The sequence below is a fragment of the Engystomops pustulosus genome, chromosome 11, assembly GCF_040894005.1.
Source record: "Engystomops pustulosus chromosome 11, aEngPut4.maternal, whole genome shotgun sequence".
NCBI classification, from domain to species: domain Eukaryota; kingdom Metazoa; phylum Chordata; class Amphibia; order Anura; family Leptodactylidae; genus Engystomops; species Engystomops pustulosus.
The window spans coordinates 66,765,523-66,788,242 of NC_092421.1; the positions used below are offsets into that span (position 1 = coordinate 66,765,523).

A 22,720-nucleotide genomic window follows, 5' to 3' on the forward strand; every position below is an offset into this window, starting at 1 on the left:
TGCCCCCTATGTACAAGACTATAACTACTATAATACTGCCCCCTATGTACAAGAATATAACTACTATAATACTGCCCCCTATGGACAAGACTATAACTACTATAATACTGCCCCTATGTACAAGAATATAACTACTATAATACTGCCCCTTATGTACAAGAATATAACTACTATAATACTGCCCCCTATGTACAGGAATGTAACTACTATAATACTGCCCCCTATGTATAAGAATATAACTATTATAATACTGCCCCCTATGTACAAGAATATAACTACTATAATACTTCCCCCTATGTATAAGAATATAACTACTATAATACTGCCCCCTATGTACAAGAATATAACTACTATAATACTGCCCCCTATGTATAAGAATATAACTACTATAATACTGCCCCCTATGTACAAGAATATAACTACTATAATACTGCCCCCTATGTACAAGAATATAACTACTATAATACTGCCCCCTATGTATAAGAATATAACTACTATAATACTGCCCCCTATGTACAAGAATATAACTACTATAATACTGCTCCTATGCACATGTATTGTATAGGAGAACTTTTGCTTGGCTCCTGGACGTATATATGTCAGCAGATGTACAGGAATGTTTGCTCCCGGGTGGTTACACATAGGTTAGACATGAAGGTAACAGTCACTTGAAAGGGGAATGTTTCATGCCACAAATATGTCAATATGTGCGCTATGCGGTAGCAATGCGTCAGTGATCAGTGAGTTTTGCGGTTCCTGTAGTCCTGACATGATATGATTCGTAGATACGTTTCCCTTTATTGGCAGCAGTTCACCTGTTACTAATAACTTTTCACAGGTGAGAAGCAGAGTTAATATGTTCTATTGTTCGTACAGTTTATTTTCAGGAGTGGGGTGACCGTGCCCCTTCCTTATGCATCACTCAGAATATTTTCACATATGTCAAATAGATAGGAACTGATCTGCAGTAACTTGCTCTGACCACTACAAAGAGAGGCGATGTCTGCTTCCTGTATGACTCTGCCGAGGACAGCTGATCTGTGGGGGGGGCAGCTTACCAAGGACACATTTATGGATATGTTATGACAGTGATGGAGAACCTTCTAGGGACCCCCTCATCCTCATAGACTGTAAGCTCTTGTGTCACCCCCTCATCCTCATAGACTGTGAGCTCTTGTGTCACCTCATCCTCATAGACTGTAAGCTCTTGTGTCACCCCTTCATCCTCATAGACTGTAAGCTCTTGTGTCACCCCCTCATCCTCATAGACTGTAAGCTCTTTTGTCACCCCCTCATCCTCCTAGACTGTAAGCTCTTCTGTCACCCCCTCATCCTCATAGAGTGTAAGCTCTTGTGTCACCCCTTCATCCTCATAGACTGTAAGCTCTTGTGTCACCCCCTCATCCTCATAGACTGTAAGCTCTTGTGTCACCCCCTCATCCTCATAGACTGTAAGCTCTTGTGTCACCCCCTCATCCTCATAGACTGTAAGCTCTTCTGTCACCCCCTCATCCTCATAGATTGTAAGCTCTTGTGTCACCCCCTCATCCTCATAGACTTTAAGCTCTTGTGTCACCCCCTCATCCTCATAGACTTTAAGCTCTTGTGTCACCCCCTCATCCTCATAGACTGTAAGCTCTTGTGTCACCCCCTCATCCTCATAGACTGTAAGCTCTTGTGTCACCCCCTCATCCTCATAGACTGTAAGCTCTTGTGTCACCCCCTCATCCTCATAGACTGTGAGCTCTTGTGTCACCTCATCCTCATAGACTGTAAGCTCTTGTGTCACCCCTTCATCCTCATAGACTGTAAGCTCTTGTGTCACCCCCTCATCCTCATAGACTGTAAGCTCTTGTGTCACCCCCTCATCCTCATAGACTGTAAGCTCTTGTGTCACCCCCTCATCCTCATAGACTGTAAGCTCTTGTGTCACCCCCTCATCCTCATAGACTGTAAGCTCTTGTGTCACCCCCTCATCCTCATAGACTGTAAGCTCTTGTGTCACCCCCTCATCCTCCTAGACTGTAAGCTCTTGTGTCACCCCCTCATCCTCATAGACTGTAAGCTCTTGTGTCACACCTCATCCTCATAGACTGTAAGCTCTTGTGTCCCCCCATTATCCTCATAGATTGTAAGCTCTTGCTATCAGGGCCCTAACTCCCATTGTTCCATATGACTGTTTGTACTGTAATGCAGTATTTTATTATTATATGTCCCCTATAATTTGTAAAGCTCAACAGAATATGATTGCGAAATATAAAGAAAAGTTTATTATTATTATAAATTGCTTTGTTTAATATCTAAGATACATTATAGCAATCAATTGTTCATAAGATAATTTACATAAACAGTAAAAACTACTGACGATGTTGGGTCATTATCTGTGAGTCCCTCCTATCTAAATCTACTTATCAACCCGTAATTCTGACCCTGATCAGATGACTCCTTTCCATAACAGATCCGTTTGACCTACATCCAGCATGTGATCAATGGATAAAGCGCCAGTCCTAGGTAAGTACACCTTCTGGGCCACCAGTGGGATTTCCTGCTACCCTTTTAGAAGAAGTGTCCTCTTTTGGAGAAAAATTCAGTGGGAAATCGCTGTTAAAAGCTGCGGTAAAACCTACAGTGTGAATTGACATGCCGCAGTCTAAAAATCCCATGCTGCAGGTCACCACAGATGCTGCAGCGCACAGCCCGAAAGATTGCTCTGACTTCAGCATTTCTGCTCAGATGTATTGGTAAAATTGGCCAATACATGGATCTCGTTTTTTGTACCCAAAGAAACTCTTCCCTGAGCAGTAGTCGTTATCTGCAATGGCTTCTCTGCTGCATGTATTGCCCGTGTCATCCCAGCGTCATGGCCAATAACGGTTACACCCATAGAACGATGCAATTTAAGCCCCTCAGGCATAAAACAGCTAAAAGCGTCTATTATATAATGGCATCCATTCCTGACCTACCCCACATAGCCGCTGTAAGAGCAGTAATTGCAGCGCTACTTTTTGCTGTATTATTTCCACCCTTTATGATCGCAGGAGCCTGTCAGCGGATGGGGAGGTCGTATCTTGTGTATTGTTCCCCCATAACCAGGGGAGAAGTGACATACAACGTGTCCTTGTCACACAGGAGTCTGCACAGCGCTACTCTGAGCATGGAGGGGTGTCAGATGCTCCTAGGAATGGGGTACACAGAGTAGGGGTGGATGCAGTCAGGTGGACGCCCCCATAACTACCGGGATTTTCTCTGGATTAACACTGCACTGGTATCTGTCTATATAAATTGAAAGGATATAAGAAACAATAACAGGTCAGGATAGAAGATGTACACACAGTAACTAGCCAGGTATTGCTCTGCACTTCCATAATAACCCCTTGCCACCCACCTATTTGAAGTCATAAAGCATTCACCTGCTGCTAGTCTCAGGTGTGCCCATAAGAGCTCGATCAAAGGCAACCAGTAATCATAGACCTCACATCCACAACACGACCCTCTAAAGGCAAAACATGATGTGTGTCCCGCTCAGATAATGATAGGGTTAACAAGCAGAGGACTGATGTCCTTTCATGTTGTTGTATGCTCTGGGTAGTTACTTGGCCTCAGGCTTCAGGAGGAGAAGATACAGAGATCCAGTGACTCATCCCTTAGTCACAGCAGGATATGGAAGAAACCTCAACCTGCCCTCCTCCACCTGAGAACACGAACACTCACAAGGTGAGAAGCGAAGCTCCAGAGCATCTGAATGTAACATCACCCCTCAATGTGGGCAGGAAGACATAATGGGGCAGATTTACTTACCCGGTCCATTCGCGATCCAGCGGCGCGTTCTCTGCGCTGGATTCGGGTCTGGCCAGGATTTATTAAGGTAGTTCCTCCACCGTCCACCAGGTGGCGCTGCTGCGCTCAAAAGCATCGGAACGCTCTGGAGTTCACCGAGCCGGGCTGAGTGAAGGTAAGTGCAAGCTCCGCGACACATTTTTTTTTTTTTAAATGCGGAGGTTTCTCCGAATCTGTAAGGTTTTCGTTCGGCCACGCCCCCCGATTTCCGTCACGTGCATGCCAGCGCCGATGCGCCAAAATCCGATGGCGTTCGCCAAAATCCCGGGGCAATTCAGAGGAAATCAGCGCAAATCGGAAATATTCAGGTAACACGTCAGGAAAACGCGAATCGGGCCCTTAGTAAATGACCCCCAATGTATTTCTGCCTACATTGAGGGGTGATGTTACATTCAGATACTCTGGAGCTACATATACAGTGCCACAACAACCTAATCAAGGGCTTAAAATTGTCTATATACTGTATGAATCATGTACTGATCCTGAGTTACATGTATTACACTCCAGAGCTGTACTCACAATTCTGCTGCTAGTGCAGTCACTGTGTACATACATGACATTATTTATCCTGTACTGATCCTGAGTTACATCCTGTATTATACTCCAGAGCTGCACTCACTATTCTGCTGCTGGTGCAGTCACTGTGTACATACATGACATTACTTATCCTGTACTGATCCTGAGTTACATCCTGTATTATACACCAGAGCTGCACTCACTATTCTGCTGCTGGTGCAGTCACTGTGTACATACATGACATTACTTATTCTGTACTGATCCTGAGTTATATCCTGTATTATACCCCAGAGCTGTACTCACTATTCTGCTGCTGGTGCAGTCACTGTGTACATACATGACATTACTTATCCTGTACTGATCCTGAGTTACATCCTGTATTATACACCAGAGCTGCACTCACTATTCTGCTGGTGCAGTCACTGTGTACATACATGACATTACTTATCCTGTACTGATCCTGAGTTACATCCTGTATTATACTCCAGAGCTGCACTCACTATTCTGCTGGTGCAGTCACTGTGTACATACATGACATTACTTATTCTGTACTGATCCTGAGTTACATCCTGTATTATACTCCAGAGCTGCACGCACTATTCTACTGCTGGTGCAGTCACTGTGTACATACATGACATTACTTATCCTGTACTGATCCTGAGTTACATCCTGTATTATACACCAGAGCTGCACTCACTATTCTGCTGCTAGTGCAGTTACTGTGTACATACATGACATTACTTATCCTGTACTGATCCTGAGTTACATCCTGTATTATACTCCAGAGCTGCACTCACTATTCTGCTGGTGCAGTCACTGTGTACATACATGACATTACTTATTCTGTACTGATCCTGAGTTACATCCTGTATTATACTCCAGAGCTGCACGCACTATTCTACTGCTGGTGCAGTCACTGTGTACATACATGACATTACTTATCCTGTACTGATCCTGAGTTACATCCTGTATTATACACCAGAGCTGCACTCACTATTCTGCTGCTAGTGCAGTTACTGTGTACATACTTGCAAGACTGAAAACAACTCTCTGCCTTTGTCAGCATGAGAGAAGAAGTTTCCCTGAAATTGCTTATATTTTTTGTGTTGCTTACAGGGTTATCCAGGCGTCAGGAAACTTGGAAGTCGGTTTATTCCAGAGAAATGGGAAGTACGCAGCATCCGGGGGCAGTCACTCTCCCGTGTAGCAAGGAGTATTATTAGACACCACCTACACAGTAGAAGGGGGGTGGTCTTTGTATAGTACAGGATGCCCCAAAGGGCCAGGCAGGCGCTCGGCTGCACATCTCCCCTTGTCAATCTGAGGACTGACAGTAAATGCAGGGGAGTAATTCTAATAAACGCTGGAGACCAGGGTTCGATCCCACGCTCCTGGCCTCCGATCAAAATCTTCTCCACATGTTCCACATCAGATTAGTATCAATGTGTATAAACGGAAATGGGGGCTCCGGAAATCCGTCAATGGGTAGAGAAGCGGCTGCTGCACCCCCCACTCTGATCCATCACACTGTCTCAGTGATGACATGACCTGGCCGCAGCTCAGTCGGATTTTAAGGTCATGTGACGCAGCTGCAATAACAATTTCAGCAACTATAAAATGTACAGGGTCCATATCCATTTATAAAATGTGTAGACTGTGAAGGGTCCATATCACGAGTCAGAAATACGAGATTTATTGGTATGTGTCATTAGGATAGGTCAACAGAATCAGATCAGTGGGGGTCCAGAATACCCCCCTAACCACTGCGCGATTAATCATTCACAAAATTATTTTATAAATACCAAGATGTCAGTGATTTCGTTTTCTGGCGGATTTTGCAGGTTCTTTTAGGTGCAAACTGCCTGCACAGGTATTTAAGAAGTGTCACACACAAAAGCTTTGCGGCGTGGCTTCACTATTCTACATGCAACACAAATTTCTGGACTGAAGGGGGCGTTCTGGTGCTCAGTCGGACAGTGCGCCACATTTATCATGCAAAGTCAGACAAAAATGTGTAGCATGCTCTATTTTAAAGGAAGATCCACATGAATGCAGTATTGTACACCAAGCACACTTACACGATGGTGTCCCCCCCCTGAAACAGGATCCGTTCTTCCTTTATCTTCTAATGGCTTTGTTTTAGAAAAAAATTGTCTTTCAAAAGTATGCAAATGAGCCTCATGGGCTCCTATCTGCATCACAGAAGCCCCTTCTGGCTCTATCATCTGCTTATTATGATGTCACAGGCTCTGTGGCTTTGGTGGGCAGTAATGCTGTACAGAGGTGTACAGAATTAGCAGAAGACTTAGCTAGGAGGGGCTTCTGCCATGTATTGGGAGCCCCTGAGGATCATTTGCATAATTTTAAAAGACCATTTTCTCCAAAACTAGACCATTAAAAGAGTACTTTTTCTCACACAAGCATGTAAGTGTGATTGGTGTACAATGCTGCATCCATGTGGTAGATTTCCTTTAAAGGTGCACAAAAAAGTGGTCTACTGTGTCAGAGCAGTGCAGGGGGCGCCAGATTCATGCAGAACATGCACCAGAAATCCTGAATCTGGCGCCCCCTACACTATACACAGGCAAACTGCACATAGTACATACTGCACTGTTCTTAGTAAATGTGCTCCAAAGTCCACATCCAGAGACTGATCATTAGAGAAAGTACTGATACACTGTAATGATTGCTGCATACAAATTCAAACGTGAACATATCTCAATGTGAACACTGCCCTATTCACAGTCCTGACGGAGAACCGTGAGGGTAATTTTTTTTTAAACAATTTTACTTAAAGGGATTTCTCATGGAAATCAGACCTGTATATATCAGGGTATGTGAATATCATAGCAGTCGGTCCTTTGCTCACACACTGATAGTAAGTATGTTATGGCAGCTCTGATTTATAACCTACTTGTGTTACATAGACTCGACGATGTCCAGAAGAAAACAAGATCCAACCTACATATAGCACAATGGGGGACTCCTTGGTTAATATGACCCCTGGGCGGTATTAGTCTTGTCACTGGTTGGACATATTCGAGCCTTGTTACTGATCACGAGCCCATGAGCTAAAGCCAAGAGTTCTACAGATTTAGGGTGAAGACACACATGGCGTTTTTGGGCCGTTTTTGGCCCGTTTTTACTAAGTGCGTTTTCAGATAGTTAAAAACGCATGCGTTAAAAAACGCATCCGTTTTTTAAAAACGCATCCGTTTTTTGAAAACGCATGCGTTTTTGTCCGTTTTTCATTGCGCAATTTCGGAAAAACGGACAAAAAACGCATGCGTTTTTAAAAAACGGATGCGTTTTTTAACGCATGCGTTTTTAACGATCTGAAAACGCACTTAGTAAAAACGGCCCAAAAACGGCCCAAAAACGCCATGTGTGTCTTCACCCTAAGACTCCTTAAAGGGGTTATCCGGGTTTTAAAAATTACTGAGGGCCGGGCTGGGCTAGTTTAACATAATAAACTTGTACTTACCTCCTCCGGCGACGCTGATGTCCCTTCGATCTGTGCCCCTGTTTGTTTACAGGGGCACAGAAGCCGCGCACAGGAAGCTTCCGGTCCGCGATGTGGCCGGCTCCTCCCATCCATCCCTATCTCTCAGGGTTGTAAGCGCTGGGAGATGCTGTCGGATGGGAGCTTCTGGTCGGCGCACAGAGAAGACTGGCCGCGGCGCGGGACATCAGCAGCGCAGGACGTGGTAAGTACATGTTTATTATTTTTGAATAGCCCACCCCAGCCCTCAGTAATTTTTAAAACCCGGATAACCCCTTTAAAGGAAATCTACAATGAAATTCCTTCATGATAAACCAGGGACACTTAATCATAGATCCAGGCAACGTGACTGTGGCAGTCTTCTTATATTTGTTATCATTGGGAGTGGGGAAGTGCTGAGGGAGCAGAGGAGAGACAGTTACAGTCTGTAAAGCTAAAGCACAGATGGGCTCTGGTAACAACGATCAAAGCACGTCTGCCTCATTAGCATAATCTCAAAAGTTTATTTTAGAAAGAAGGAGGCCGTGGATAACAAATATAAAAAAAATACCACATCATGGTGCCTGGATCTATGAATTGATTGATGGTAGATTTCATTTAAATTGCTGTGTGGACACCATGCATAAAAAAGTGGGTTTTGGTTGTAGTTTGGGTACAATGGGCTAGAGAAACATGTCCAATTGTGCCAGAATCTGTGGCGCGAAATCAATTAAAGGGGGGCAACAAGTTGGTAGGTCGGAGGAGATGTAGTAGTCGGGGGAGTAAGTGCTTCAGGTGATATTGTCCGTGTGGTTTAATTTTCTATTCATTTATCGCCATCAAGTGGCCAAAAACAGCTAACACAGCTATAACATCACAGATTTGGTAAAATTACCTCTTATCCAACGTAGTCTCTGCATTTATGGTGATCTGCAAAAAAAAAACATATATACAGGCAGTCCCCGGATTATATACAAGATAGGGTCTGTAGGTTTGTTCTTAAGTTGAATTTGTATGTAAGTCGGAACTGTATATTTTATCAATGTAATCCCAGCCAGAACTTTTTTGGTCTCTGTGACAATTGGATTTTAAAAATGTTGGGTTGTCATAAGAACCAGGATTAATAATAAAGCTTCATTACAGACACATTTGATAACTGTTACAGCTGATCATTGTAGACTAGGGCTAAAGCACAATAAATTGCCAATATCTGTATTTATATAAGTAAAATCTAGAAAAACATTCTACATACACTGTGGGAGCTCCAATACGAACAGTTATTGTCCCTGCAGCACAGAGTATATCAGGAAGGGAGCGTGCTGGTTACAGTCTAAACTTTATGTACTAGGAGGGAGTAATTTCCCCAGCGGCACAGAGTTTTTAAGGAGAGAGGGAACTTATGCAATGTGTTTTTTAAAGCACAAGATGCTTTCACCAAGCTGAAGGTGACTTGTTACAGTGTTACTATTCCTGGCATTTAATAGGTATAGGTTGGCTTGGTTTTTTAACTCCTTCTTTGCACAGGCCCCGGAAGAAGCAAACTGCAAAACACATGTTGGGGTTCTGTAGATCCCCCCTCTAATGGTGGTCTGTATACATGCTTGTGATGCTGTACACTGTATTGTTATTTCCCTATGGTTCCTGATATACTTTAACTGCTTTCCACTGTCATAGAGGCACGTATAGCAGTCTACAACCCCTCACCAAGAGGTGCACTGCCCAGAAATAGACTCCTATGAATGAGACAATTATGATTTATAATCTCTATTAACAATCCGGTTGGACAGAGTGCCCCCTAGTGGAGTGGGGGGGGATCAACTGTGATCTTCATCTATTTATATCTATATATATTTATACGGTATCTTTATTTTCTTGTGTGTGGGTCCTTATCTATATGGTGTTTTTTATGTATACATGGACTGGTTTTGGGTCTCAATCTATATCTGATCTATATTGCTAAAGTGCCTGGTATGAGGTCTGCATCATTATAGAGGGTTTTATAGGAGTTTCTATAAACTCTATATACATGGATTCGGGTGTACAGTCTCATTATATGTATGGTCCATGGGGATATTTATCAGGACTTCTACACCAATAAAGTGACAAAGAAGCACTGAAATCATTGCAAACGAAGCCTTGATGTATCTGGATGGTTGGCGGGGTATGGGCCCTGACGTATATAATAAATAATGCTTTTATTTATATAGCGCACACAGAGCTTGTTAAATCAGTCCCTGTCCCCATGGGGCTAACAATCTAATCAACCTACCAGTATGTTTTTGAGTGTTGGAGGAAACTGGAGGACCCAGAGGAAACCTATGCAAATACGTTTGCAGATGTTGACCCTGGGACTTGAACCCAGGTCCCCAGTGCTGCAAGGCTGAAATGCTAACCACTAAGCCACCTTGCTTCCCCATATGATAAATACCCCCCAATATCTCTATCTTTACGGTGTCTGGAGTGGGGTTTGTTGCAGTGTCTATATTTATAGGCTATGGGGAATATTTATCAGGACCTCTGCGCAACGCCAGTGGCCGGCCGGGAGTGGGCCGGCACAGGGCGTTACTTTCATACGTGAAAAGTCGCCGGCTGCTTTTTTTTTCTACGGCGCACGAGCGCCAGCGTATGATAAATATCCCCCTATGTGTCTATATCTATCTGAGGTCTGGTGTAAGATCACAATCTTTATGGTGGCTGGTTTGAGGATTTCTAACTATATAAGGCCTCGATCTATACAGGTCTGGTGTGTGAGGTCTACATCTATATAAAGTTTTCATCTATACAGGACCTGTAGTATGGGGTTCTATCTCTGCAGGGTCTCTATTTGTACAGGTCTAGTGCAGAGTCTCCAGCTCCTGATGTCACTGCATACATACAGTTTGGGACACAGAGCAAAGCAGCACATGGAGGAAAGAAAAAGCTGCAGCTCATATGGGGTCTCCAGTATTATTAGTTTTATGCTCTGGGGGTCTCCAGTATTATTTTGGGGTAACCAATATTTGTCTATACTGGGGGTCTCCAGTATTATTTTGGGGTAATCAATATTTGTCTATACTGGGGGTCTCCAGTATTATTAGTTTTATGCTCTGAAGGTCTCCAGTATTATTGTCTGCTCTGGGGGTCTACAGTATCAGTATTTGTCTGCTTTGGGGTCTATAGTATTACTATCTGGGGGTCTCCATTAATAGTAGATTTATGCTCTGGGGTCTCCAGTATTATTATTATCTGCTCTGGGGGTCTACAGTGTGATTGCCTGCTCTGAATGCAGTATTTGGGTGCTGTAGTGCTATTCATTGCTGTACTGTGATATTTATAATTTTTATTATGGCATTTTGTACTGTACTGTGGTTGTTGGTGCATCTAGGATGCTGGTTACCTGTGGCCTATTATAGAACAGACATTCAACGTAAATTTTGAAATTTTTATAATTTATTATATATTTGTGGAGTCGGGGGCGATCTGTTCTATCAAAACTCCAAGAATATTGTCACTGACTCCAAAGCCCTGGGTGTGTTTCAATATTTATGGTCTCTATCTTTACGGGGGTTGGTGTTGGGTCTATAGCTGTAGTTTTTATCTATATAGTGGGGTCTCTATCTATATCAGTGATGGCGAACCTTTTGGAGACAGATTGCCCAAACTACAACCAAAATCCACTTATTTATTGTGAAGTGCCGACATGGAATTTTACGGGGGTCTGGTGTGGGGTTTCCGTCTCTATATGTTCTGTATTTTTACGGGGTCTGGGGGTCTCTTACTATATGGAGTCTGGTTTTAGTTCTATATCTATATGGAGTGTGATGTGGGGTCTCTATATTCGGTCTCAGTCGTTACGGGGGTCTGGTGTGGGGTTTCCGTCTCTATATGTTCTGTATTTTTACGGGGTCTGGGGGTCTCTTACTATATGGAGTCTGGTTTTAGTTCTATATCTATATGGAGTGTGATGTGGGGTCTCTATATTCGGTCTCAGTCGTTACGGGGGTCTGGTGTGGGGTTTCCGTCTCTATATGTTCTGTATTGTTACGGGGTCTGGGGGTCTCTTACTATATGGAGTCTGGTTTTAGTTCTATATCTATATGGAGTGTGATGTGGGGTCTCTATATTCGGTCTCAGCCGTTGGGGTTTCCGTCTCTATATGATCGGTTTCTTTACAGGGATCTGGGCGGGGGTCTCTTTCTATATGGAGTTACTATCTATACAGGGTTCTGGTTCTGTATCAGAGATTAATGTAACATCACACAGTTACCTGTGACGGATAGTGAATTCTAGGTGAACCTCAGGCATAGGTTCACACATCAGTACCCTAAATTCTGTTCCCTAAGTACAACCCCCGGGTGATACCGCTAATAATCGCCTCAGGATCAGTTCTGTTCACATTGCTAGCGGATTATCTCAGGTTATTACATCCGGTAGAGACGTGACTCCCAAGTCACCATGACAACCGGCTCTCGGCACACACCACGTGACACTGGCGCTCGGACATCACGTTCGCTGTTCTCGCGTGCTCACAAGTTCTCGCGAGAAGAAATCGCGGTGAAAGGAGAAGAGAGGGTGAGTGAGGCCGGGAACGGGAGACGGGGGTTGTACCGGGAAATGGGGCACAGGAAAGCGGACAGGACGGCGGGGAGACGAGGCCGGAGCCGGAGGAGCGGTCTGAGGCATTATTTGGCCGGAGGGGTTGGCGGGACACGGCTCCTCCGCCGCTCTCTGTGTAGGCCTCAGGCCGCCATTATAATGAATCCTGAGCCTCCCGGGGTGATAATACAGAGAGTGTGACCGACTATAGGGGATCTTCACCCCCCGACACCGACTACAGGGGAACATCACCCCTAGCATACTGTCCCTGAAAATAACGCATATGATACTGAGGGGAAAAAACGGATGTGTGAATAGATCCCAGCCCCCTATTCTACAGAATTAACTGCACAGGATTTGTTTCTTCGCGGCCATTACAATTAATTGTATGGAGATGCAAAACAAGAAACCTCTTAGACTTTAGTAGCTCCAAAATGTGTCATTTTAGAGCAAAAGTATGTTTTTAATCTTTTTGAAGATGATCTCGGTGTATCTGATACAGCCCAGCACTGCCCATTATACACTGATTTTCATGTCCTGGGTTTCACCAGACCCAGTTCTTCTAAGAACTTCATTTACTTTTCAAAAGCAAATTTGGAAAGTTTATAAAGGGCGCTATATGCTGGTTGTCAGGCTACTTGGGAGCTTGTTTTATAAGCTTTGGGGCATATAAAAGAACTACTGTTTACATCCTACTTCTTGATGGACCTTAAAGGAAAACGACCTGTAAGTTTAAAGGGAACCTGTAGGCAGATATTGACCTAATAAACAGCTACAAGTATGTTGTCATCAAACCAAAAAATTAGCACAAAATTAAACCATGACATTTGTCTCTAAGTTTATGCGAACCCACTCTATTTATAACTTGATAAGACCTTGAAAGAACATATGAGTGCTATCTGGTTCATAAAATTCCTCATTACGCCATTATGTTAAAATTCAAATTATTTTTTATTTAAAAATGACAGTATGACAATGTGGTGTAGAAATACAATTAAGGGTATGTTGCCTTTGGGAGTTCCACAAAAGAGCCCACACTTCACGAAACAACAGGTATATGATATGTAATATCAATCAGAATGGATAACTACACATAATTTATCAAGAAAAAATATATATCATAAAGTGCCAGTGCAACAGTCAATGGTAGTCCAACCCAGTGTACACATATAATGTAAAGTGCCGTATGCCTTTCTCACAGTGAATGGAGATGACAAGATCAGCTTACCCGTGTTCTGTGTTGTGTGGGCGCGGCTCCGGGCCCGGAACTACTGTGCATGCGCAGTAGCCGGGGGACTCGGACGAGGGCGTGCAGCTACCAGGAGCTGCGCGCCTAAGATTACCTGGTAGGCAGAGTAACGTGGCTACTGGGGCGTGGAGTAGCCGCGACTAGTAGCCTCATGTCTGGCTACTCCACGCCCCAGTAGCCGCATAGAAAAATTAGCATATACCTGAAATAAAGTTTTCTAAAAGACACCCGGAACGTGAGGATTAGCCCAAAAAAGGGCTATCCTCACATCCCATCCATCCACCTACCACCCCTTCTACCTTTATAGGTAGAATCGGGGTGGTAGGTGCCCTTTAACAAAAAAAACAAACTACACATACTCGCCAACCCTCCTCTTCATCCCGATCATGGCGGTGTTCTTCTTTAATCTTGACACTCCGGGATCATCATCTTATTATTAGCAGGCCAGAGCATGGGGACAAGATGTCTGGCACTCTGAGCTGCTAAAAAAGAAAAAAGGTGCCATCGCCTAGTTAAAAGGGTTTTCCCACAAAGACAAGTTTCTTATATGTACTCAGCATAACAAAATAACACATTCTCTAATTCACTGTTTTTAACAAAAATGCAGCATTTCACAGATATGAGTCTAACCTGTCTCTATCAGTCCTGCTGTACACAATTTCAGTTTCCCCTAGACACGACCCAGTAACTTCTGACTTGGGGTCAGACGCCATCTTGGATTTTTGTGTGAGATCATGCAGATGAGATTTCTGTCTGTATCCACACCCCCTTCACGGAGCTCAGAGAATCACTGATTACATCCTGTCAGCACATGGTGAGCAGAGAGAGGCTACAAGGAGATATGTGCCTCCCTGCCCTTTCCCCCGGATCACTTATCTGTGAGATAGACCATTTCACTGTGAGCTTTGCTATATCTACCTCTGTGTAATCATCTCGTGCATCTGTCTCATCTCTTTCTATGTGTCAGTACAATGTCAGAAGCCAGATGAAAGTGTATTAATGTAACCACATTGTCAACCCACACAACTAGATGGATATTAATGTGTCTGCTTAGAGAGGCCCCTCCCACACCTTGGGGTTTTACACTGAGCAGCATAGAGAGTGATGGGGGATAAAACGGCAATAAAACTGAGTAAAGTTTAAAATGATCTTTATTGTGTTAACACAACATTGAGATGTGAGAATTTTCTTTTGTGGGAAACCCCCTTTAAGACAACAAGCATGTCAGTGAGTGCATCTACCATCGATAAATCTGCTGGTAAGTTTCCTTTAATTAGGAAAAACCCAAAGTATACTTCAGTCAGCCATGCAATGTTCTTTGTAGTTCCAATACATATGATATCACCGGCACATCATCTTATACTCAGGTTTGACTTTTGCTTTATTTTGCAGATGGCAGAAGAACTGGCAAAGCAGCTTGCAGGCTACAAAGCCCAACTGCAGCAGGTGGAGACGGCACTATCTGCCAACGGAGAAAATGACGATTTACTGAAGCTAAAGAAGGATTTACAGGTGAGGATTATACATGTACACGCTCATCAATCTTACCTTCTTAAAGGGGCTGGCCACTATTGAATTAAACTAATATATATATATACATATATACACAGCTTCCTTTCTCTCACTACTCCAGCCCATCCTCATGGTGTCACCCAATGTGTCCAACTGACAGATACAGGGAGGGGAAAGGGAGCAGGATGATTCATAACTCTCATGCTGCAGCTCCTACTGTTCTGTGCTCAGACATGTAAACAAAGCTCCACAGAGAGTTTATAGAGAGCACTAAGGTAGGTAGCAGAACTGCTGAATTACTTGATAAACATTGAGGGATTATTATTAAGGCAGTAAAGGCACATGGGCAAGTAATGTAAAAAAGTGGTCAACCCCTTAAAGGAAACCTACCACTTGTAGTGACAGGTTTCCGATGGCAATACCGAGCACCAGCTCAGGGTGAGCTGGTGCCGGAGCTTATTTTAGTTAGTGTTTTAAACCGCGGTATCGTGGTTTAAAACACTTTTTAAACTTTATAGCCGGCGCAGGCAGGTACGCGCTCGGCGCTTACCGTGCGCGCGGCTACATAGGAAGTGAATGAGAGCCGCGCACATGGTAAGCGCCGAGCACGTACCTGCATGCGCCGGCTATAAAGTTTAAAAAGTGTTTTAAACCGCGATACCGCGGTTTAAAACACTAACTAAAATAAGCTCCGGCACCAGCTCACCCTGAGCTGGTGCTCGGTATTGCCATCGGAAACCTGCCACTTCAAGTGGTAGGTTTCCTTTAAAGGAAATCTGTCAGCTCCTGGCTGCATCGAGATAAAATGGAAATATCATTGGATCATTCCGGGGCTTCCACTTGTGTCTAGTTTCACGTCCCAGTATCTCGCACTTGGTACACTGCTTTCTCTATTATTTGGACGAGAGAGGTGCAGTGGGCATGTTCATTGTGCACAAAAATACTTTTTTGCATATAAATAAAAATGTTGATTTCTCTGCATTCAGGCCACAGATATACTCAATGAAGACAACCTGTCTGCTGCGTGTGACTCAGCTCAGATTCAAGTGCTTCAGTCTCTTCACTAACCACACTTCATATCTGTGATATTGTCTCTGAGCCCCGCTGATCTGATTCAGGCTGTGCAGCAAGCTGAACTTTTTGTAGCTTGACTGTTATCTAGAAGCGCTGCATCCAATCAGCCAGGGGTGAAAACCTTTATCGATTCCCAATCAAACTATCCTAGGGTTAGGTGATCAATTCTAAAATAGTTTTTTAACCTCCGAGCAACCTTATATCTGTACTTCAAAGGGTTATTTGTGGAAGCCATGTTCGCTTCTGTAGGCGCTCCTGTGTACAGTCACCTTTTACTGCAGGATTTGAAACATCGTACCTTTACTTTGACTTTTTAGGAAGTAATTGAATTGACAAAAGATCTCCTGTCATCCCAACCGTCAGAAGCCCCCGAAAACTCTGATGACTTCATTTCGGCCAGCGGCAGCCATTCCTGGAAGGTGGGGGACAGATGTATGTCTACTTGGACGGAGGACGGACAGTAAGTGGCAAGCAAGGCATTGTTTACATTTACCTTGTGATGGTAAGAGGGGGCGCTGGGGCCGAGAGGCGCTTAGTCGCGAGGTGCAGACAATTTTCACTACTCATTCTCCACAATAATTGCAGCTTTACTACTTTACGATGTGTTCAGACCTGAATAGAGGCAAGCGCACGAGGGAACTGTACTTTGCACATTGCATTGAGCTGTTTGAACTTTCCTCCTCCAATCTGAGTGACTGCAATATTATTAAAACAGAGGCTTGCTACAGCTTTTTACTCAGAGCAGGGAGGAGGAGCTATTGAGCAGCTTAATACACAAAGCTTAGAGAACACCCATGGATAATTCTGGAATATGAATCTGATGGTTAGATCCTTTATATGCTCTGTTCGTATAATGTATGGTGTGATTGATAAATCCAATTAGAGATCTTATGGATGCCAACAACTTCCTTCTGGCGTTCACCAAGAAGTATGCTATGATGGTATACATCTGTACTGTGAAAAAATATTGGACAAGGATGTGGGGCCACGTCACATGTGAAGTGGACATTTCAAATCGGGTTCAAAATCTGTGTTAGTTACATCTATTGTAATGGGGGAAATCTGAAGCAAATCCAGAGAAACTAGGCCATGTCATGATGGTCATACTCCCCTGTAATGTCACGGGCTCGGTGCTGGCGTTCATCTTTCCTTGTAATGTCACGTACTCGGTGCTGGCGGCCGCTCTACATGTTGCACCCACACAATGGGGAAGATTTATCAAGCTGTCTAAAAGTCAGAATGTTTCTAGTTGCCCATGGCAGCCAATCACAGCTCCCCTTTAAAATATTCATGAGCACTGGTAAAATGAAAGTGGAACTGTGATTGGTTGCCATGGGCAACTCGAAATATTCTGACAGCTGAATAAATCTGCCCTAATGTCTTCCAGACTGATGCAATGTATGATGTTACCATCCCGCTGTGATCCAGGCCACTACTCACAAGCTTACAGCCATGATCTCTTTACAGGTGGTACGAGGCCGAAATTGAGGAGATAGACGAAGAGAACGGGACAGCGGCCATCACATTCCTTGGTTATGGAAACGCAGAAGTGACGTCTCTTCTGAACCTGAAACCTGTTGAGGAGGGCAGGAAAGCAAAGGAAGACAGCGGCAGTCTCCCTATGTCAAAGTGGGTACCTCTCCACACCCCTCATTTTTGTATTGTTGCCCCCCTATTTCCGTGGGTACCTCCCCTCAGACCTGTAATGCAGCCTCCCTATGTCTAGCTGGCCACCCCTCTTTCCTGTAGTGCAGCCTCCCTCGGTCTATGTGGGCACCCCTCATTCCGGTTGTGTAGCCTCCCTATATCTAGGTGAGCACTACTCATTGCTGTAGTGCAGCCTCCCTATATCTAGGTGGGCACCCCTCATTCCTGTAGTGCAGCCCCTCTATTTCTAGGTGGGCACCCATCATTCCTGTAGTGCAGCCTCCCTATATCTAGGTGGGCACCCATCATTCCTGTAGTGCAGTCCCCCTATATCTAGGTGGGCACCCATCATTCCTGTAGTGCAGTCCCCCTATATCTAGGTGGGCACCCATCATTCCTGTAGTGCAGCCTCCCTATATCTAGGTGGGCACCCCTCATTCCTGTAGTGCAGCCTCCCTATATCTAGGTGGGCACCCCTCATTCCTGTAGTGCAGCCTCCCTATATCTAGGTGGGCACCCCTCATTCCTGTAGTGCAGCCTCCCTATATCTAGGTGGGCACCCCTCATTCCTGTAGTGCAGCCTCCCTATATCTAGGTGGGCACCCCTCATTCCTGTAGTGCAGCCTCCCTATATCTAGGTGGGCACCCCTCATTCCTGTAGTGCAGCCTCCCTATATCTAGGTGGGCACCCCTCATTCCTGTAGTGCAGCCTCCCTATATCTAGGTGGGCACCCCTTTATTCCTGTAGAGCAGCCTCCCTAAGTCTTCTTATGAGGTTGTATAGGAGCACTGTGTCCTCTGAGCTCACTTGCTTCTTCCTCTCTTTCTCCAGGAAAGAAATGATCGCCCAACAAAGGGAATATAAGAAGAAGAAGGCTCTGAAGAAAGCGCAGAGAATTAAGGAACTGGAACAGGAACGCGAGGATCAGAAAGATAAATGGCAGCAATTCAATAACAAGGCATATTCTAAGAACAAGAAAGGACAGGTAAGGATTGACTTTTAAGGGCAACACAATTATTTCCCATCACGGTACGTTATGTTGATATTGATACCCTACACCATTCACATTAGAGAGACTGAGCTGCAATCTGGCCTCATTTGTGCTGCCACTGACTCGTGAATGCCTTAGGCAGAACTGTCTGGTGTCAGGACTTGGACGATCTGAATCGATTACCATTTGTAAGGATAAGTGATAAAATTTTAATACATGTAATACCCCTTTAAACTTTCAGTGGTCCATATTTACTAATGTGGCCCAATCTCCTTTACTATACTCTGTTTGGTTATATAATCTATTTGTAGAGCAGTTTCTGGAACACCATGTCCTTGGCTGTGGTGCTTATTCCAACCAGTCGTCCGCCCTACCCTCCTCCCAGTATACAGTAATAGCTGTGTACATATCGTACTCATGGAAGTGCTGTGGTGTGAATCCCTCAGCGGAATGCAGCGTGAAATGTGCACTAACCGTTTGTATTCTTCTCATGGATCATATTCCCTTGTTTGCCAACATTGACTGTGATTAAAGAGAGGTGTAAATCGGATACTCTCCCCAGACCTGGGTCATTAAGTCCCTGCAGTACATTCAAAACCTAGCCCAAAGTATCTGTCTGCCCCAAAAAAGTATAGTACAGGCGGTCCCCTACTTAAGAACACCCGACTTACAGACGACCCCTAGTTACAAACGGACCTCTGGATGTTGGTAATTTACTCTACTTTAGCCCTAGGCTACAATAGCCATCTGTAACCGTTATCAAATGTGTGTGTAATGAAGCTTTATTGTTAATACAATTGTCACCGAGACCAAAATAATTCTGGCCGGGGTTACAATTAGAAAATATATGGTTCCGACTTCCATACAAATTCAACTTAGGAACAAACCTACTGAACCTATCTTGTATGTAACCCGGGGACTGCCTATATATAGTAATGTTTTTACAATATTGGTCAGCCTATCCATAGGCCTGCATCATTACACCTTTATGGCACTGGTTGGATGCTGTCAAAGACTTCGCAACATACAGAAGTGAAGTCAGATTAATTTACAAATTGGAACGGGTTAGAGAAGCCTACTTAAAGCAATTGGTCGAAAACTACTGTAAGTTTTATCTCCAGATTGGGGATCAGATGCTAATCGATGTTGCTCTATCCACTGGCATTCTCCATGTATTAGGGGAGTGCGGGATGACTGGCAAGACTCCATGCATTCTGCAGAATAGAGGATTTTATTTTGACCTGGAAGTCCATGGGGACAGATCTGCATCCTACTTTCCACTGACTTCTGTAGGATTTCAGAAATCCGCAAGCTCCTCTGTTATGAAGCAAGTGGATGTACTGGAAGTATCACATTCTGCAATTAGAACCCCAGCAATCATTTATGTCATTATATCACAAGATTTACTAGCAGCGTCCTTGGGTAGGGTATGAATAGTCCTTTCTAGAATTCTTTCGTGAAACCTCCATTTACCTGTAAAACATTCTCGCGTAACAATGAACAGAGAAGAGTCATAATGTGCCTGAGATGAGTCAAGTATAGAGGCTGCAAGAGAAGAGTCACAGCAGACACCTTTATCTTCTATTTCATAGCACCTTGATTCATGCTGCAAGTGTGGTATTAAAGATGATCTCAACTTTCAGATCACATCTCTGCTTGTGGTTCTGTGAGCTACAGATCTGGAGATATAGTCAGATGAAAAAATAGAGTTGAATCTTTATCTCCAGCTCACATTCCCAACAATAACTTTATCTGCCTGCATCTCCGGTTCTGTAGATCACAGAAACACAAGCCTGATGCAATATTCTTATCTTTAATGTGACACCAGTACTGTGTCTCTAAGAGCTATAGAACCGAAGATAGGGGCGTCTGTAGAAACCCTACCCCCTGTAGCCTCTAAACTTGACTCATCTTAGGTAAAATATGACTTTTCTCTGCTTATTGTCACATGACTTAGGAGGAGATTGTATTTTATAGGTAAATGTGTGAAATTTCACATAAGAGAGGGAATTTTAGAAAGGACAGGTTCCCTTTTATCATTTTACTCTTGGGCTAACCCCTGTGGTCCTGTGTCACTTTCGTGAACGGCTTAGAGAGAGCGTTACATAGTTCTAGATAGACGCTGTATACATTAATTTAATGACTTTTCGCCATGTTCTAATCTATATTGTTGATTAGTTCCTGACTGTCCCTGTTGCATTGCTGCTATGGGCTATAGTGTGCATCATCTATGTGTGGTGCCTGCAGTGCTGTGTAGCAGGATTCTTGCAGTATCTTTAGCTAAAGAACAGCAGAATTCATTCATTTTATTCCCTTTTCTAGGTGAAGAGAAGTATTTTTGCCTCTCCTGAAAGCGTCACCGGCAAAGTCGGAGTGGGCACGTGCGGCATTGCGGACAAACCAATGACACAGTATCAAGACACTTCCAAATACAACGTGCGGCATCTGATGCCTCAGTAACCCACCGGAGACCCTTAGGCCAGCATCTTCCTTTTTATTGTTCTATTTTTCTAAAACTAAATTATTTGTTGTCCCATGAGGAATAGCACGACTGTGTATTCGTTATTCGGCCGGGAGGCCTCCGGACATTGTTACTGGATCATCCTCCATGTAGAAACAGGTGGTCTACTAGGGGCTACATAGAGAAGTGTAGGCGATAGCAATAGCCTGCACACTAAAGGGGCAAACGAGAATCATTCATGAATGTGGCACTGATAATTCTCTACTTCCATGTTATGATCTGCACAGTACAGCAGACGTTGGTGAGACTTCATTGTTTAACCTTAAGTTAATCAAACCCAATACATGTATTATGAAATATGATTTCAAGGGATCCCGTCAGCAGATTCAGTATGCAGTGTTATTGTTCCTGGAGAGAAATCAGGTCTTTGTGTATGATGTTAGCAGCAGGACTTTGAAATATAGATTTATATTCCAGGATTGTAGCCTCTCCAAGTGCACTGGGGAAAGTTGAAGGGCTGTGGAGCAGTAAGTGGCACAGAAGTGTGAGGACAAATCCCCCGGTGTACTAGGAGAAGCTACAGTCCTGCAATATAAATCCATATATCACGTCCTGCTACTACTAACAACATACACAAAGGTCTGATTACACATCTCTCCAGGGACAATCACAGATCACAGTAGTGTGATGAGACTCCCCCAAAGAAGCTACAATCCTGGAATATAAATCCATATATAAAGTCCTGCTGCTGCCAACCACACAAACACTGCAGGGAAAATATCCTAACATGGGCTGCAGTCTGTAGCGTCACTCCTGCTGGCAGGTTCCCTTTTATTGTTCAGTTTCCTAGTTCAAGATCTCTGCTTAATGTCATTGGTGACACTGCAGAGCTTTGCTACAGTTGTCTTCATTCTTGACAAATTTTTGGTGAACACCTCAGCTACACAAAGTTCTCTTATATCCTGATAGATGTCTGCATTGCAGTTAAAGGGAAAGGTGTATGGAGTTTAGCCTCATGATCTAAGCAAGAATGTCCCCATCACTGACTGCAAGCAGAGGGGCTGAAGAGTTGTTTTATTATACCTCGAATAAGCTGTATGTGTATCAGGCCAGAAATTTTTTACAGTATCAATCTGCATAGGGTGAGTTCGCTCTTTAATATCTCAAGTCACGTCCTGAGCTGTGGTCATGTTTTAGCAGGATGTCGCACCCCACTTCTTATTCAGTATCTCCGCTTAACGTGTGCAACATCTTAAGAGAGGTTTGCCTATTTAAATTCGTGTTAACATTTGCATTTACAAAAGGAATCCATCAATGTAATGTTGGCACGTGTGTAAATATTGTGTTTACACTGGTTTGTTAACAAATGCATTGAT

General features: G+C 43.8%; 1 protein-coding gene and 1 long non-coding RNA gene across 2 annotated transcripts in view; one reads left to right on the plus strand and one right to left on the minus strand.

The window, feature by feature from the left end:
* LOC140106236 (uncharacterized) overlaps positions 1-12,309 on the minus strand; it is a 37,706-nt gene extending 25,397 nt beyond the window's left edge. Inside the window, exons 1-2 of the long non-coding RNA XR_011850740.1 lie at positions 12,081-12,309; positions 8,730-8,764 (exon numbers count right to left, since the gene is read on the minus strand). This is a non-coding gene — a long non-coding RNA (uncharacterized lncRNA). The remainder of the gene's footprint in view (positions 1-8,729; positions 8,765-12,080) is intronic.
* Positions 12,235-21,428, plus strand: SMNDC1 (survival motor neuron domain containing 1). Its single transcript, XM_072130518.1, has 6 exons — positions 12,235-12,385; positions 15,051-15,170; positions 16,562-16,704; positions 17,712-17,873; positions 18,724-18,877; positions 21,206-21,428. Exons 1-6 carry the CDS (start codon positions 12,269-12,271, stop codon positions 21,341-21,343), a joined length of 834 nt encoding a protein of 277 aa, XP_071986619.1. The 5' UTR covers positions 12,235-12,268; the 3' UTR covers positions 21,344-21,428.
* The last annotated feature ends 1,292 nt before the right edge of the window (positions 21,429-22,720 follow it).

Bases quoted from the DNA above. Each gene is read 5' to 3' on its own strand.
- SMNDC1 (XM_072130518.1), top strand. From the start codon at position 12,269: ATGACAACCGGCTCTCGGCACACACCACGTGACACTGGCGCTCGGACA. The intron at 16,705-17,711 runs GTAAGTGGCAAG...ATCTCTTTACAG, and splicing joins ACTTGGACGGAGGACGGACA to GTGGTACGAGGCCGAAATTG. The intron at 18,878-21,205 runs GTAAGGATTGAC...TCCCTTTTCTAG, and splicing joins CTAAGAACAAGAAAGGACAG to GTGAAGAGAAGTATTTTTGC.